Source organism: Rhopalosiphum padi, chromosome 4 (assembly GCF_020882245.1).
Source record: "Rhopalosiphum padi isolate XX-2018 chromosome 4, ASM2088224v1, whole genome shotgun sequence".
Lineage (NCBI taxonomy): Eukaryota > Metazoa > Arthropoda > Insecta > Hemiptera > Aphididae > Rhopalosiphum > Rhopalosiphum padi.
Window position 1 is genome coordinate 31,412,709 of NC_083600.1, and position 15,953 is coordinate 31,428,661.

The 15,953-nt window shown below is 27.2% G+C and overlaps 1 protein-coding gene across 1 annotated transcript in view; it reads right to left on the reverse strand.

The window, feature by feature from the left end:
• The window catches only part of LOC132930121 (neurotrimin-like), a 171,030-nt gene that overhangs the window by 41,295 nt on the left and 113,782 nt on the right, over positions 1 to 15,953 (reverse strand). Inside the window, exons 5-6 of the mRNA XM_060995802.1 lie at positions 14,512 to 14,640; positions 13,872 to 14,009 (exon numbers count right to left, since the gene is read on the reverse strand). Coding sequence (XP_060851785.1) covers positions 13,872 to 14,009; positions 14,512 to 14,640 — 267 coding nt within the window. The remainder of the gene's footprint in view (positions 1 to 13,871; positions 14,010 to 14,511; positions 14,641 to 15,953) is intronic.

A 15,953-nucleotide genomic window follows, 5' to 3' on the forward strand; every position in this document is an offset into this window, starting at 1 on the left:
CTGTATATTTCAACTATTCTAAATGTAACCGTATTATAATTTATAATAAATTCGACAATAATTTTAAAACAGATATAGATTTCTTTAAAGTTGAACAAGTTAATAAATACAAATAAATCGGGTAAGTTAAGTTAGTACAATGTTAAGAATATTAAATTCTAATTGTTCACAAAAGAGTTAATATAGAATAAATATTTGATTATTCGATTAAAAAAAGATTAATTATTAGTTTTTATATTCCATCGTATTATTAGTGATAAAAATAAAATAAAAAATAAATATGTTAATTAGTCTTAACACTCTTAACCATGGATGTTATGAATATGTATAAACATGACTTAATTTAAAGTAGGTACATTTACTATTTTTTTTATCAAATGAAAACAACTATATAACTTGACTTTAATTACTTAAGTAATTAATTCCCCCCTTTGGATTTTTCAATAGGAATAATAGTATAACATATATTATAACATAATATATACTTAATGTGTCGATTAAAAAAAAATACATCGACCTATATGCTTTAAATAAATATGAAAAGTCTATATCTGTTTTCAATACTATTGTTAAATTACATGCCATAGAGTAGTTATATTCAATAAAATTTAGCATGATCAAGATCAGTGTTGATGTGAATCTGCTTAATAATGTGTTATATTGAACAATTATTGTTATCAGCAATATAGGGAATGACGAAATGTGTATTAATATATATAAAAATACTTGTAACTTATACTATAGTACCTATTGTAGTAAACATGATATATATTTTGGAATACCTATATAAACTGATATTGTTATCAAATAAATACTAGTAAATAATACCTGTACATTATACAATACAAATATGCAATACAAAAATTGCAGAATCTCCATTTACTAAAACTGTCTACAATCGTACTATGCTATAATAGTAATTATGCGTTGTACATACAATTGATTTCATACATAAGTGGATAGTGTGTTATACGAAAAATTGTATAATAATTATTGAACGCTTCTACTTATAGTTCACTAATTTTGACTTTAATAATAGCACGACTGACTTAGTATTAAAAAACAAGTATTTGAGTTAAAATCAGCTATTTCGATAAAAATTGAAAGAACACAATTTTAAAATTATCAGCCACTGCACTTACTAACTATATGAGACGACAGTGCTAGTTTTCATGCTTTTTTATATCTTATAATACATTATAATAACAATCTTTCAAATGTATGACATCACTTGTCACATAACCAGTAACGTCTCTACCGCCTTTGTCAGTGGCAAACCTGATGTATGGCTTTACACAATGGTGTAAAGCATGCGTTTCTATACGTCAATGGGTTCAATTTGGGAGGAAAAGTTAATAAAAAAATTATTACTCAATAAACTGTTACAACAACAACGACGGTACTTGGCGAAATTATAATTATTTGCTTTTATTTTTTCGCGGGAACTTGATCTACAAAATTTTAGTCGAGCGAAGAGGTAATCCCACTCAATATAGGGCATCGAATATCAGTGACTATAAAATAACAATTAAATCAAATTTCTCAAAGGAAACTCACACTCTTTCGAGACATACAATGAATTATTTTTTTGTCCATACCAAGCTAAAGCAATCGAAGAAGAAATAGTTCCAATAAGTAGGTATTTTTAATGATTGAGCTTTCGGTATAATCAATGAACAAATGGCATTGGATTATTGCAGATATGGACCATGAAATCAGCTTTTAGTATAAATAAATACATATTAGATATATGTAGCAATATTGTATTAGTTTACTGGAAAAATTAAAATCTGACATAGAATAAAACAATCGTGAAATTTACTTTTAGTATAAAATTATAGACACATTGTTAATTATAATTTATATTACAGTATTATATATTACGAGTATATCCTATGCTGGTTCATAGGCTAACGCACAGATGCAGTGAGTGGTTATTTCGTTACACTTGAAAATGTGTTTGGATTTAGTGGATTGGTGAATATTCATAACATAGTACCTCTACCTATGACTAGTTTAATATTATTGAATAATATTGAATTTAAAATGAAATAAAAGGGTGAGCAAGTGGGTATTGCTCTGCTGTATAGTAGAGGTGGAGAGTAGGACACTATAATGGATGTGTTAAATATAAACGAAATGACAGGTATCATTGTATATGAAAAACGATTCTGAACGGAGATGATTTGTCAGTCTAGGATATATTATATTATTACCTATCTTTAAATTGTAATTTATTTGTCTCCACTACTGGTAAAAGTTTCAAGTTTCTACGACTTATATTTTTTGAATAACAACAAATATTTTAAATTGTTTTAGGAAATATCGTTATTTTACGAGATTTTGTAAAAAATCAAATTTCATGCACTCATAAAATTTTTCTATATTGACGCTGGAGTTTTTTTTTACAGTTGTTTGAAGAACAAGTTATGAAGAACCTTGTATAGGGTTTTTTAACCTTAGGTATAAATCACAAACATCAACATCAAAACTACTTGCAAATTTTCACGATTTTGACATATTTCGTAAACATTTGAACACTAAATGCTTATGAACAAAAATTGTGCCTAATGGTTTTTGATATTGTTTTACTACAATAAGTACAACTTATAATAAATCTTCCATTAAATTTTAATGATTTTTTGGAATGTCAAAATTTTTCGGCATTTAAAAAAAAAAAAATGAGAAAAATCGAAAATTCAAATTGTCTATAAATATCTTAAAAATATTGAAAATATTTTGAAAATTTAATCGTAAATAGATAACGCTAATATAAACTTTTGGTGAAAATTTCAAGTATTTACATTGATTCGTTTTTGAGTTACAGCAAAATAAAAAATCGATTTTGTCGTAAACTGATTATACATAAAAATTCCCGTTTTTCCGTTACCTACTTAGGGTTTTTCCTAACGTTTTTAAAAGTACTGGACATTTTTATTTTTGACCCCTCCCCCCCAAATACCAACTAGATTCATTTTCTATTTCAAAGAGGGGCTGGAGTCAAAAATCAAAGCACTATTATTACTCAAAGACGTGATGACAGACATAAAAAAAATAAATAAAAAAAACATATATCATTGTAAAATCAATACATTCATCTAGTGATGGATTAATTTATTGATTTTAATTTTTGGTATGAGGCCAATTGAGTGTAGAATTGTTGATTGATTTTTTGTTTTTTTTTTTTTATTCTGGTCATGTTTTGTTAAGTGTAATTTTAGATATTTTATTTCTCGGAAATGTTGCTAATTTAAGTATTAGTATTTTTTTAGTGAGTTTGTATTTGATTATTCTTGTAGTTTATTTTATAATATAACTATGATTGTTTGTATAGTAAGTAAGTAAGCTTTAATTTCAGCGATGCTGGAAACAGTGTTATCTGAATATTTTGTGGACTCATATAATTTATTAATATTGTTTTCATGGTGGAACCAATAACTATTAGGGTTTGAAACATCGTAATTACTATTCATTTTTTTTTAACTAGCGTATGTGTGCTTGTTTCTAAAACATATAGAATTGGTAGACATAAGACATGTTACCCACTAAAGTATATGTAAAAATTTAATAAAGTATAAACATAGAATAGACAAGGTAATAGGTAGTTACTAGTTAGGTATTCATATTTCCAGATCACACGTACAACGTATTAGGTATAACTATATTATGTTATCGAAAGCTATATAAATACGAAGGGTGCAATACGATAAACATACTGTTAGTTCGAAATAACACACGTAACTGGTTTTTATTATAATGATTGTTGTACAAACAAGCGCATCCTACTTTTTTTTTTTAAATATATTATTATATGACGAAAGTTATGCGATAGATAAGTGTGTGGTGGCTTTAAAAACATTGAATACTATATTATGTACAAACGGCACTGGTGGCACACAAACACCCCATTCGTGCTGTCAAAATGCTTAGGAACGAAACATAATAATATCATAATTATTATAATTAATATAAATTTAGTTTTTTTCAAAGATTTTTTATGATGTAAGCATTTAACAATAATCACCAGTTTGATAGATGATTTAAGAAAATAGACTGTGCTGTCATTTTATCATGTAAAAAGAAAGACGAGTCAGTGATATTTTTAAAACGGAATAAAGTAAATTGGATAGTTATAAATTCCGTACGTGACTAGTCTATACATAGGTTTTCTAAAAAAAATTCTTGTAAAAAATTGCCGTTTTTTCAAATAAATTACTAAACTACGAAGTTTGAATATAAATCGATACGGTAAAATGTATATCTGATTTCACGAAAACGGAATTAAATTACTACAAATATTCATATGCATTTTTAACATTAAATGTATTATAGTACAATATATAAAATAATATAGAAGAATCGATTATTTTCTTTTACTACGAAATAATAATATACTACTTTGAACTCCTTACGTCAAATAATTAAATTATTTTAAAGGCACTTTTCATACACACGATGAGAAAGTCAGATGTGCACATAAACTGTTCACAACGTGAAAAAACAAATTGTATTAATTACTTGTTATGGGCATAAAAAAATATTTAGATAATTTATAATATACTACATAAGACGATTCAACTTACTCTTTAATTTATATCTAAAGTTGCAATTATTACTTATTAATAAATATATTACGTCAATAATTTATACGAATTTATATCGTAGGTCTTATGGAAAATTAGTCTTTTTGCAAAAATACTAGATTTTTTGTGATGGGTAGCCCGTTTACAAATTGCTAATTATTTTTCTAAACGGCTGACTGTTTTTCAGGCTTATCGTAGACAGTCTAACAGCAGTTAGGCCTTTTTAAACAACAATTAATGTTAATTTTTTTGTAATTTATTACTTGTACAAAAAAAAAAAAAAAATTAAATATAGTAATATGTAAACTGTATAATTACATATTATATTTATTTAGTTAATTTATATATTAATATTGTACAGTTTTTGAATATTATAGTCAAAAACTGTACAACAAAAAACTTTGTTAAAGTAATATAATAGGTACTTATAATATAGTTAGCATATTATTTTACAAGTAATAAATTAAAATAAAATTACTATGTAATAACTGTTGTTTTTAGTATGTCTGCAATAAGCTTTACAAACAGCCAGCCGTTTGAAAAAAAAATAATAAGTTGCTCACAAACAGTATACTTTATCGCAAAGTGCCTAGTATTTTTGCAAAAAGACTAATTTTCTATAGGGCGGATGATATAATATATATTATTATATGAGTATGTGATATTATATTCATATTACTATCAATATTTCTAAAGGTATTACGTCCGGTTGGGTCAGGAAGTTCACCAAAAGAATTAGGTATTTTACATTTATAAATTTCATTTTCACGGTTTCCGAATTTAATAATATATAACTTAAGGTACCGGAAAAACATTTTCAAAATTTAATTCCTCTCTATTGTTGTTTATTCATCAACATTTTTGTTTACTGCCATTATCTATAATAGGTATATAGAAATGTTTTCACGTACGAAAATAAGTTTAAAGTTTTTGCTTAGCTTAGTTTAGACATTACGCATATCAAACTTTTTCATATTTATATTTAAACAATCTCTCAAGCAAATTCTAAAGAAAGCATTATTATGACTGATATGTGAATACAGTAGGTATTTATAACTGCAACATCAGCATATGAACCAAGTACCATATTTGTATAAGCACATGATAATAATATTAAATACCAAGATCTAGAATACACATAGCAAATAATAACTTTTAAACATACATTTCCAAAGATTATTTTATGAACAAATAGATTTACACATGGATAAAGATTTTAGTGACGATAGGGTGTAAAAATCAACGAAATATGTGACTCTACAATGCAGTTGTATTTACTGTCGAACATTCAGTCAGAAAAATACAAAATTTCTGATTTGGTACCTACTATAAAAGAAAAGTGATAATATTTTCATTTTCGAATTATTTAGTCAAGTAGTTAGTGTAGCGCATTATTTTTCGGTCGGTAATTAAGTATAATAAATAAAAATGTTTTCTCCAAACAAAAAAAAATTGATACTATGTCTGCATATATAATACTACAATCTTATAGATAGGTACGCACGTAATATTATATAGTATGTATGTACATTATGTACAAATTAAATTACCTACTTAAATTCTTCAAAATTACTGTGATGTTGAAATTCTTGTAATACAGAATTTTCTGATATATGTGTTCTACCAGTTTATTTTTATTTGATTTCTACAGGTTTTAAAGACGCAAATAATGTATGGTCGTTTAGTTGTAAACAGACTAAATGTGTTATCGGACTATAATCAATCGCCACTCCATGTAAGCCGTAGGGTCATATTTACAATTGTCCTGTTTAATATTACAACGGGATTAAACGTATTCAAACAGAGTAAGAAGTAACTGTATAGTGTTAATTTAAAATTTAATTACACATTAAAATTTTAATCAATGATAAAACCAAAGATTATAGCTTAACTGTTGCTTAAAAAATAAATATTATATTATATTAAATATGTATAATAATATTTAAAATATTTAAATATTCAAGTATTGTTACTAGTGTTATTTAAGTTGCGTAGACGAAGTTAATTGAAATACGCTAAATGTAAGCTTATTATTCAGCATTTTCCATTGACGTTTTAATTACCTATTCAATATGCGTCAGCGAAATAGAAACGATTTGCTGCCATATGGATAATGTCATAACGAAATTACACGACGGAGTATGGATCAAAGGATAAGACAGACATTTTGAAGTATGATTCTGAAACACTTAATTTCCACACTAATGAAGTAGTTGAATTTATATGTGTATACGACAAAAGATATATTTTGGGTAATAGACTACTTCAGCCAAGGACCATTGGCTGGTAACCACTGCCAGGTTTGTAAATTAAATCGTGTCAAATGCGTTATCTCAAATACGGTTAACCCTTCTTTAGACCATTTTAACATTTGAGTCAGTTTTGTGAAACATCCGAGTAAAATGTTTTCGACACCAACTTAACCATGTTACATATTATACCTACATTACACACATTGCCTCTAAGCAGTGGCTTTAGTGTTTTTAATTGGTTTCCCAAATAACAAACATGATGATGAGAAAAAATCTATCCATTGTTGGTATAAAAATGAAATGTTTTAAATATATTGCTAAAAATAATGTAATAATAACAATAAATTATTATTATTATTGAAATAATTTAACGTTTATATAATATCACAGATAAATACTGATTAGTTATTTAGTATAATCATCAGCTTTAATATTTTATAAATGTGATATTATAATTACAATATTTAAACTAGTAGGTAGGTACTGTATGGGAATGAATGATTATTTAAAATGTCAAGCTATAAATAAAATGTATACTTTGATTGTAATAATTCAGTTTGTATCTAGCTAAATGAATTACGCAAGTCTTCTTAAAAAAATTATATTATAAATGGTTTAAATTACGTACCGTCGTGATTATAATAATATTTGGAAAGTTGTAATAAAATAAGTAAATTATTTGTTACAATATACAAACTTAAACTAATAACCCCGGGGCCAAAAATGAAATATCTGGCCATAAATGGCAGGAGGAAACAATATAATGTCTATACTTTATATTATAATTTATTTTACTATTATACTAAAAAATAGGAATTATATAAATTTATATACATATTAAGAACAACCATTTAAAAAATCATGAAATATAAATAAATATATAAATATTTATTCTGAAGTTGAAGAACAAGTTAAAAAAACAAAATCATAAACAACCTAACTAAAGAAATGTAGTATGTATATATTCTTACAAAAATTGGAAGATCGTATACAAATCTACAAATATTTAAACTTTTATTATACATTTAGAATATTTATTTAGTGGAATAAACGACAATTTTTTTGTTTTGTATTTAACTATAATCAACAGTTCTAGACTCTGCGTATTATCTCAAAAGCAGACTATTTGTTTTACTTACAAAAAAAAAAAAAACATGAAGGCCAATCCGGTAAACTCTAGATGTTTAATCAAGAGTCTTTTCCAGAAGTATATCTTTAATTAAAACGATGGAAAGAGTAATTAGTTTTTCTTTTATTTTTTGCACGGCAAGGATTCTTTTTTTTTTAATTTCAAACATTCATCAGAGACAACAGACATCAAAGAGCAGATAAAATAGGTTTTAAATCATTAGGCAAAGAATTTATGAAGGAGAAAATTTCGAAATATACTCGTCTATTATACATAAATATAAATTAAATCTAATCACAAACGAAAGAGTGCAACAGAAACATGAAAAAATGTATTACACAAATATAAAATATAGTATAATATTATATAGTACGTTTTCCTAGTTTGATGTTTGTATAAAAATGAGGGCCAAATGAAACTCGTCGTCACCACCGCCGCCCCAACCGCATTGTGTATATATATATTATATAGAGCTGTATAATAGTAATAATTTTTCTTCCCCTGTTTGTACTCAAATAATACTATTTCAGCATATCGAAATATCTCGAAAATTTACACTGTGAAAAAGTTTCTACGAGTATAGTTTATATACTGTTTTTTTTTTTTTTACAATCCTGTTTACTATTATGCACCAGTCACGCACAGTCCGTATAACAGCCAAAATCACGCGAGCCAATTACACTGTACCTCCGCCGTGGCAGTGCAACGTTAGGGTGGAAGGTGCAGATTCCCCGTTGTTTCACGATACGATTAGAGACCCTTATTTGTAAATCTAATCGAAAAAAAAACAGAATACAGAAAACAGAAAATAAATAAATAAATATTCGGAAAACCCTATACTTTACGAACATTCGGTTACGGGGCAAAGTAATTTGTAAACTTTACGAGTATTTCGGCCCATTACGCGGTGTGATGTAATTATTTAAGTCCACCCCGCGCGTATTATTCCACGGCACTGCGTTGCCGCCGTGCCATTCAGCGGTTACGCTAAATAGCTGTGTAGGTATGCCTCTTGTATTCCCATGCCGTCATCGCGTCGACGTCTTTGCACGCCGAAACCACTGTTTATCGGTCTCGATCGCTAATTAAGCCTTATAACAGCAATAATAATATTACAACAACTACGCGATCACAACCACTGTGTGTTTCAATTACCTATACATATATTATTATATTTAACATAATATTATGTGTGTGTGTGTGTGTACTGTATATGTGTTTCAGTCGTGGTGAAACTGACGAATTTTTTTCCAAAGAAAAGTTCTAAAAAACCATTATTATTGTCATATGAAAAATATTTTATAAATACATTCACAGACATCAATCACTGTTTTTCTATACCTTAACCGTATCTATTATCGTCGTTTGGTATATAATTATTTTTAACGCAAAACAAATAACGTATTTTGTATTAACCTTTTCATTAAAAAAAAAAAATCAAGAAGCAACTCTATGCACCGTATAAATAGGTCTTGAGTATATACGTCATCAATGAGTAGGTCGCCGTAATGGATGTGTTAAATTCGAATTCAGTGATAAATTATTAAAAAGGGCAAAAAAAGATACTTAACAGAAACGGCCAGTCAGTCGCTATTTCCAAGGATGTTGTATGATTTATTTTTCTTTTATTAGTAAACAATAATTAAAGTAATACGATGGAATATTACAAATTGCTACGATTATATTTGAAATATATAAAATATAATGACGAATGGACTAAGTAGAATAGTTATATTTCCTTGAAATTTTATGAATATACATATAATAGTAAAAAGATAGTAATTACAGAGTTATATTATTTTTTACAACATAGATTTGTCAGATAAGAACAAAAGGGTAGTATGTGGATTAGTCTTTAAATTTAAATATTAAAAACTTGATTTTATATTTTCAAAATACGTAATATCGATTATCGTCTAATACAAAATTATCATTGTTTCTATACAGTACAATTCTAAGAACTTAAATACGATCATATTGAAATTATTACAAATACGTATTATAATATAATATATATTACGATCATTGTTATTATTTGATATTTTTATTATTATTTTTTTTGATTATCACGCACCTATATAGCTTAGCATAACATAATATTCCTGAGTAGGATGAATAATCTGCCAGGCGTGCAGTCAGCGCAATGACCACGAAGGCGTGAGTTTAAATTCAAACACTGCATAATCGAAAATTCACGATACGCTGATTTGTGAAACTGGGAAATAGCCAATACGGGTGTTGTACACGTAGTTGACTAAATAATAACAATATAATATCATGACGTACTACATCGCGTTTTGCAGTTATCACGTAGGTAATCGTTTCGTGTCACGCAGTGTTGGATCCTTATCACGGTTATTACCTATTTCGGTGTCAAATAATTGTAATACTAAATGGTAAAGGTAAACATATATTATAAGACCTGTGTATAAACTGTTTTCAATTATCTATTTTCTGCTGTAAATTCTAAAAGTTATTCGAATAATATTATATTTTATGTCATAATATATTATCACATAGAAACGATGCATTATAAATTATATTTTCAAATAGTTTGTATAAAAAGTATGTGGGAATCAAACAAATAAACATCATTATTTTTTATTGAACAATATTAATAAATGGATTTCTTTATTGAAGCATAAAAGTTATAGAAGTATCATTTAGGTGAATAGACGTAGAAAAAATATATTTAAAATTAAATTTAAATTCAAATTATTTCGACAAAATAAAAAACCTTAAGTCTTAGTTATTTCTCTCTAATAATATTTATAAAAATGTTTTATTTATTTGTATCTTCAAAATTTTAATACAATCATTATATGTAAATAAATATCCTTTGTTACAGAAAAAAAATTCAAATGTGTGTTGACAATCTTTATTGTGCAGTTAAGAGATAGAAATTCCGGGGATTTGTGAACGAAGCGAGCAGTGGACATAGCCCGCTATTATAATTTATAATACATTTTCGATAAAAAAAAAAGTAAGCTCGGTGTTTGCTTATAAAATAAAATATTTGAGTATAAAAATAATTTAACAAGTAAATTAGGAATAACGTTTTTGTTGATGAATGTTAATAAACTCATTCTGTTTTCAGTACGTTCTATGTCATAGGATATATTATAATTCTCACGAAAAATATATTTAATAGGAAAAAAATAGGATAATATAAAAATAATCCATACATTCAAACAAAATAACAAATTATAATTGGCCAATGATGATTTTTATTTTGTTTTATTCGCAAAATATAAATTTATGAATTTTATATGTTTGTAGAAATTTATTATTTAAATGAGAATTATATTAGGTAATGTATTAATAATAAAATAATTTTTTCAAACTGAATTACACAGTATTATTGATATACGAAAATATATTATATTGTAATATAAATGTAACTTTAATGTTTGATATTATTTTGATAAAAATATTCGAAAACGAAGTACGCATTATGATTTTTATCGTCATAAATTTTGTAAACTAACTTCAAATATTTTTGACATTATCATGTAAGTAATAAATTAATTTTGTCATAAATTAGAAAAAATGAGTATAAAATATGATATCTAAAAGTTAAAATAGTGACTATTGCGCACTAACACCCTATATTAAGTTTATGTTAATTTTTATTTAGGTATACGTTCAAATTTACCCATTTGCACATTGGTTTGTTAAGCCTAGCTATTGCCACAACATAACATTTAAGTTAAAACATTTCAAACTGTTTCGATTTGTGAGGTAAATCGTACACTGCCCATAATAATATATAATAAATATGTATATTACAATAATATACAGAAAATAGTAATTTCAAGTATTTGTACGTAAAACCTAATCACGTATAATCTTATATGAATCTAAAACCATATTATGATTATGTTATACAAGTATACAGCATTAACCCTTTCTACTGTTTTGTATTTGCTAAATTCACTCGAAATAAACATTAAAATCGTACAAACAAAACACGAAATATGTAGGTTATATAATTAGGTACTCTAGATATTTTGTAATATATATTATTACACAGGTTATGTGTTGATATCAAAATATTAGTATTTGTTGGTTGTTGGCATAGGTATAGATGGTTAGCATGCTATATAACTTGAAACATAAAAAAATATTTATTGATTGATGTTATTATCTGATAGTAAAACAAAGAAACTACGCTGACCGATGTTTATAGCGTAGTTGTACGAAAAATAATATTATAACAGGTTGATATATGCTCGTATTAATATTTTCAAATTAATGATTTTTGTTCGTTGGTATTTAAAAAAAAAAAAATACATTCCATAGGTATTGTTCAGTATTATAATAATATTCATAATACCAACACGAGGAATTTATATATTTTGTGTGTAGGTACTTTTATCACGAATAAATGAACAAAAATTACACTCCTGATTGGTTTATATGTAGAAAACTTATATGTTTAAAATAATTCAAAATATTCCAGTTTCACAACTATATTTAAGAAATTTAATCTTCGTATTGGTTTGACGATATTAAATATTTTTATGTGCATACGTCATATAAATTCATATTTTAAAATATACATTAAATGCATTATTAAATCAGTTAATCACTATAGTTACATACAATAAGACCATAGTACACTAAACTTATGTTTGCATAATTCATTCGCATTGGAACGTCTGTCATTTCTGGAATCCATAAAAAAACCGTCAAGCATTTTACTTCATAGGGAGTTTAGAATGTTATGCATCCGCTTTTCAAAATGTAATTTATTCGCTCGGAATAAAATGTATTAAAAATGCATTTAAAAAAAAAAAAAAGAAAAAAATAGATGTGCATTTATTTTTATAGAATTTTGATACAGATAATAGTTTTGTTACATATTGAGGTTATGTGATGTATACTTTTACTCGTGACTTTATCGTGAGTATTTTATTTAGCGTATTTGTTGTTAGTTATTTTAAGCGAGTTCTAAATTGAGTTACCTGTTCAATAAGTTACGAAACTACTTATATTGGGTTGAGTATTTTGTTTTGAAAGTTATGTTTTACAATCAGTCAACAAAATGTCTACAGATACACGAAAGCGCATCATTGCAAAAATCAAATCAAATATCTTTTGTAATAAACACGAAATGACGCATTGATGTCGATGCTCAAATTAAATATATACTATTATCCTCAGTATTACGCACAGTGTAAGGACTAATAGCTTTGGACATTTGAGAGAGGACACGCGTCAATTAGAAGTTGAAAAGTAGGCGACACGAGTCTGCAGCATTTCGGTTAAATTCTAATACCCTCATACGTAGATTTCCGGAGGATGTGTAATGGACACGTGTCTGCCACGCGTTTTCTAGTTCTATTATCATATATACATGGGTACCTCTGTATAAAAAGTAGTGTAAACGTTACAGAAGCAATCACAAAAAAAAACAACAAAATAATAATAATAATAATAATAATGATAATAAAAGAAAAGAAAAACATAAACACTGCACGTATGGTAAAAATTCCAAATGAAACACGTCGTCGTCGTTGTCGGACTCGAAATGCGCGACGATGTGCGTTTTGGGGATTCAAAAAAAAAATATATATATATATGTATAGAGTCTGTGTGTGTGTAAGCGTGTGCGTGTATATATATATATATATGTAAGGTCTCAGTGTATCCCTATTAAAACGGAGAGAAAAACTTTGGTACCGCCACCGCCGCCTGTCACCCGTTTATTGCCGTCGAATCGTAAAAAAATCCTGCTGAATTTTCAGCTCGTTAACCCGTCCTTCCACCCTTGCAACGTCTGTATAGATACCACAGCCATCGTTCGTTCGTATTTTTTTTCGCTACCCTCTACCCCCGCACCAAGGTCGTATTCGACTTTTCCCATCGGCGGCGGCGTTTATTCTCCGGACGTGTTCTGCTTACCGTGAGCAATGATCTCGCCGGCCTCTCGGGTCCAATAGTTGATCGACTTGGGATGCGCTTCGGACAAGCACTCGAGAGTTAGTGATTGGCCAATGAATGCTCCGATCAGCTGGTTTTGGATCCATATCATCGGCGGGACTGTGAACAGAAGTGTACGGTGTGTTCAAAACAATATTATACTATTACATAGTGTTCAGATTTATATTTTATATTTGAGTGTTTATAAAACATAAAATATGTAAATATAATATATTATGTAACATATAACCGCTTAATGATATGGAATAAGTATAAAATATTAAAAATGACTGAATAATTTATAATAGTTGTATATATTTGAAAAAATATAAAGTATGTAAATATATAGTAAATATAAAAAGACTGTAAAATATGTATAATATAAAACTTATTTTGTTTAGAGTATTTTGAAGTAGCAGCATAGCATTTATCACTTGTCAATATTAATACATTTTCCTTAATGAGAAATATGTATTTACCAGCTATTATAAATCTTAGCTCCGTGCATAATAATGAATTATTTTTTGAGCAACACGGAACAATATGTGACACGGTGGAAATGTACAGATTGAATATTATTATATCAAAGCAATTTTATCAAATGTAATCCAACTCTACTTACAATTCACCACCAGCATAATCCGTTTGCTGACCGATGGCGGTACGCCGTTGGACGCAATGCATAGATATGCTCCCATGTGAGAGCGACTGATCCGTGTCAGATTCAGAACTGGCCCTTCAACGCTGTGCACTGTAACAAACAAACACACGAAACGATAACGTTATATATTGTCTACAGTTATATATTATACACATAACATAGTCTACAACGAGTATTACTCTATTCTTCTACTAGCACATATGATTTACCTTCAAACATTTAGCGTGTCTAAAGCAAATGTGGTTTTAAACCAAATTGAAGTAATTATCTATCGCCAAAATTGTTTATAATATTATAATTTATCAAAAACTATCCCCGTTATTGTTGTGACGTAGAACGATGATTAGTAGTAAGTATTGTCTTATTTTTGAAAACTATTAATAAACCATACCTATATTAATATAAATTATTACCATGAATTACTAATAAACAACTCTATGACTGCGTATTGGAAATCATTAGAGCAAGTCGTCATTATTATTTATTTTATCTTGTGGACAATGTAAATAATTACTTTATCATACACTATATTTTTTTTAATTTTCTCAATAAATTGAGTAAACAATACACAGGTTTTATTAAACTACATATTAAGTATCATACCCAAACGAGAAAATTAATTAATAATATAAATAAAAATTAATAATTACAAACTATTCGTAGTAAGTGCATTAAGCAATTTTAATTATGCGTTTGAAGTGATTGCGGGAATAGCTAAATTAGTTAGGCCCTCAGTAATGCCACCCGAAGATTAAATTAGTAAATCTCCAGTATGCCATAGCCTATAGTTTTCTCTGGAGGTTATCAAAGATTTTGCGGGAAGATAATCAATTAATAAGTGGATTTTGGTGGTGGGTTAACTTTAAATGCGATGAAAGGTATTATGTATTGAGTAAGTTTTGAAATTTTTAAGTTATTGTATATATATATATTATTATTTAAAATTAACCAAGCACAAATGAAAATTCGACGAAGGAAAATTTATTGGACTACTTGAACCTTAAATAGCTCTTAAGTTAGAGAGTTTGATAGAGCGCTGTATCTAGATTTAATAGGAATATACTGGTCTGAGAATAATTATTGTATAATTGCAAAATTATATATGATTTTTGATAAAGGATATAATATATTAAATCGGAAATGTGAGCGGAGAAGATAGTCTGGAGTTGACTGATTGAATTTTATTTTCAAGATATTGAGCTCAAGTCAAGCGTCTATCGAAAGCCAAACATAAACATGAGTGCAGATTAAGTTATTTTTAAGTGAGACTAAGACGGTTATTGATGAAAAGGTAAGGTGATAAAAGATGACAATATTAACTTAAGACGATAACTGTAAATAATTGAATTTTTTTTTTAAATTTTCCTTATAACGTGTATCTAATTAATTTCAATGCACTATAT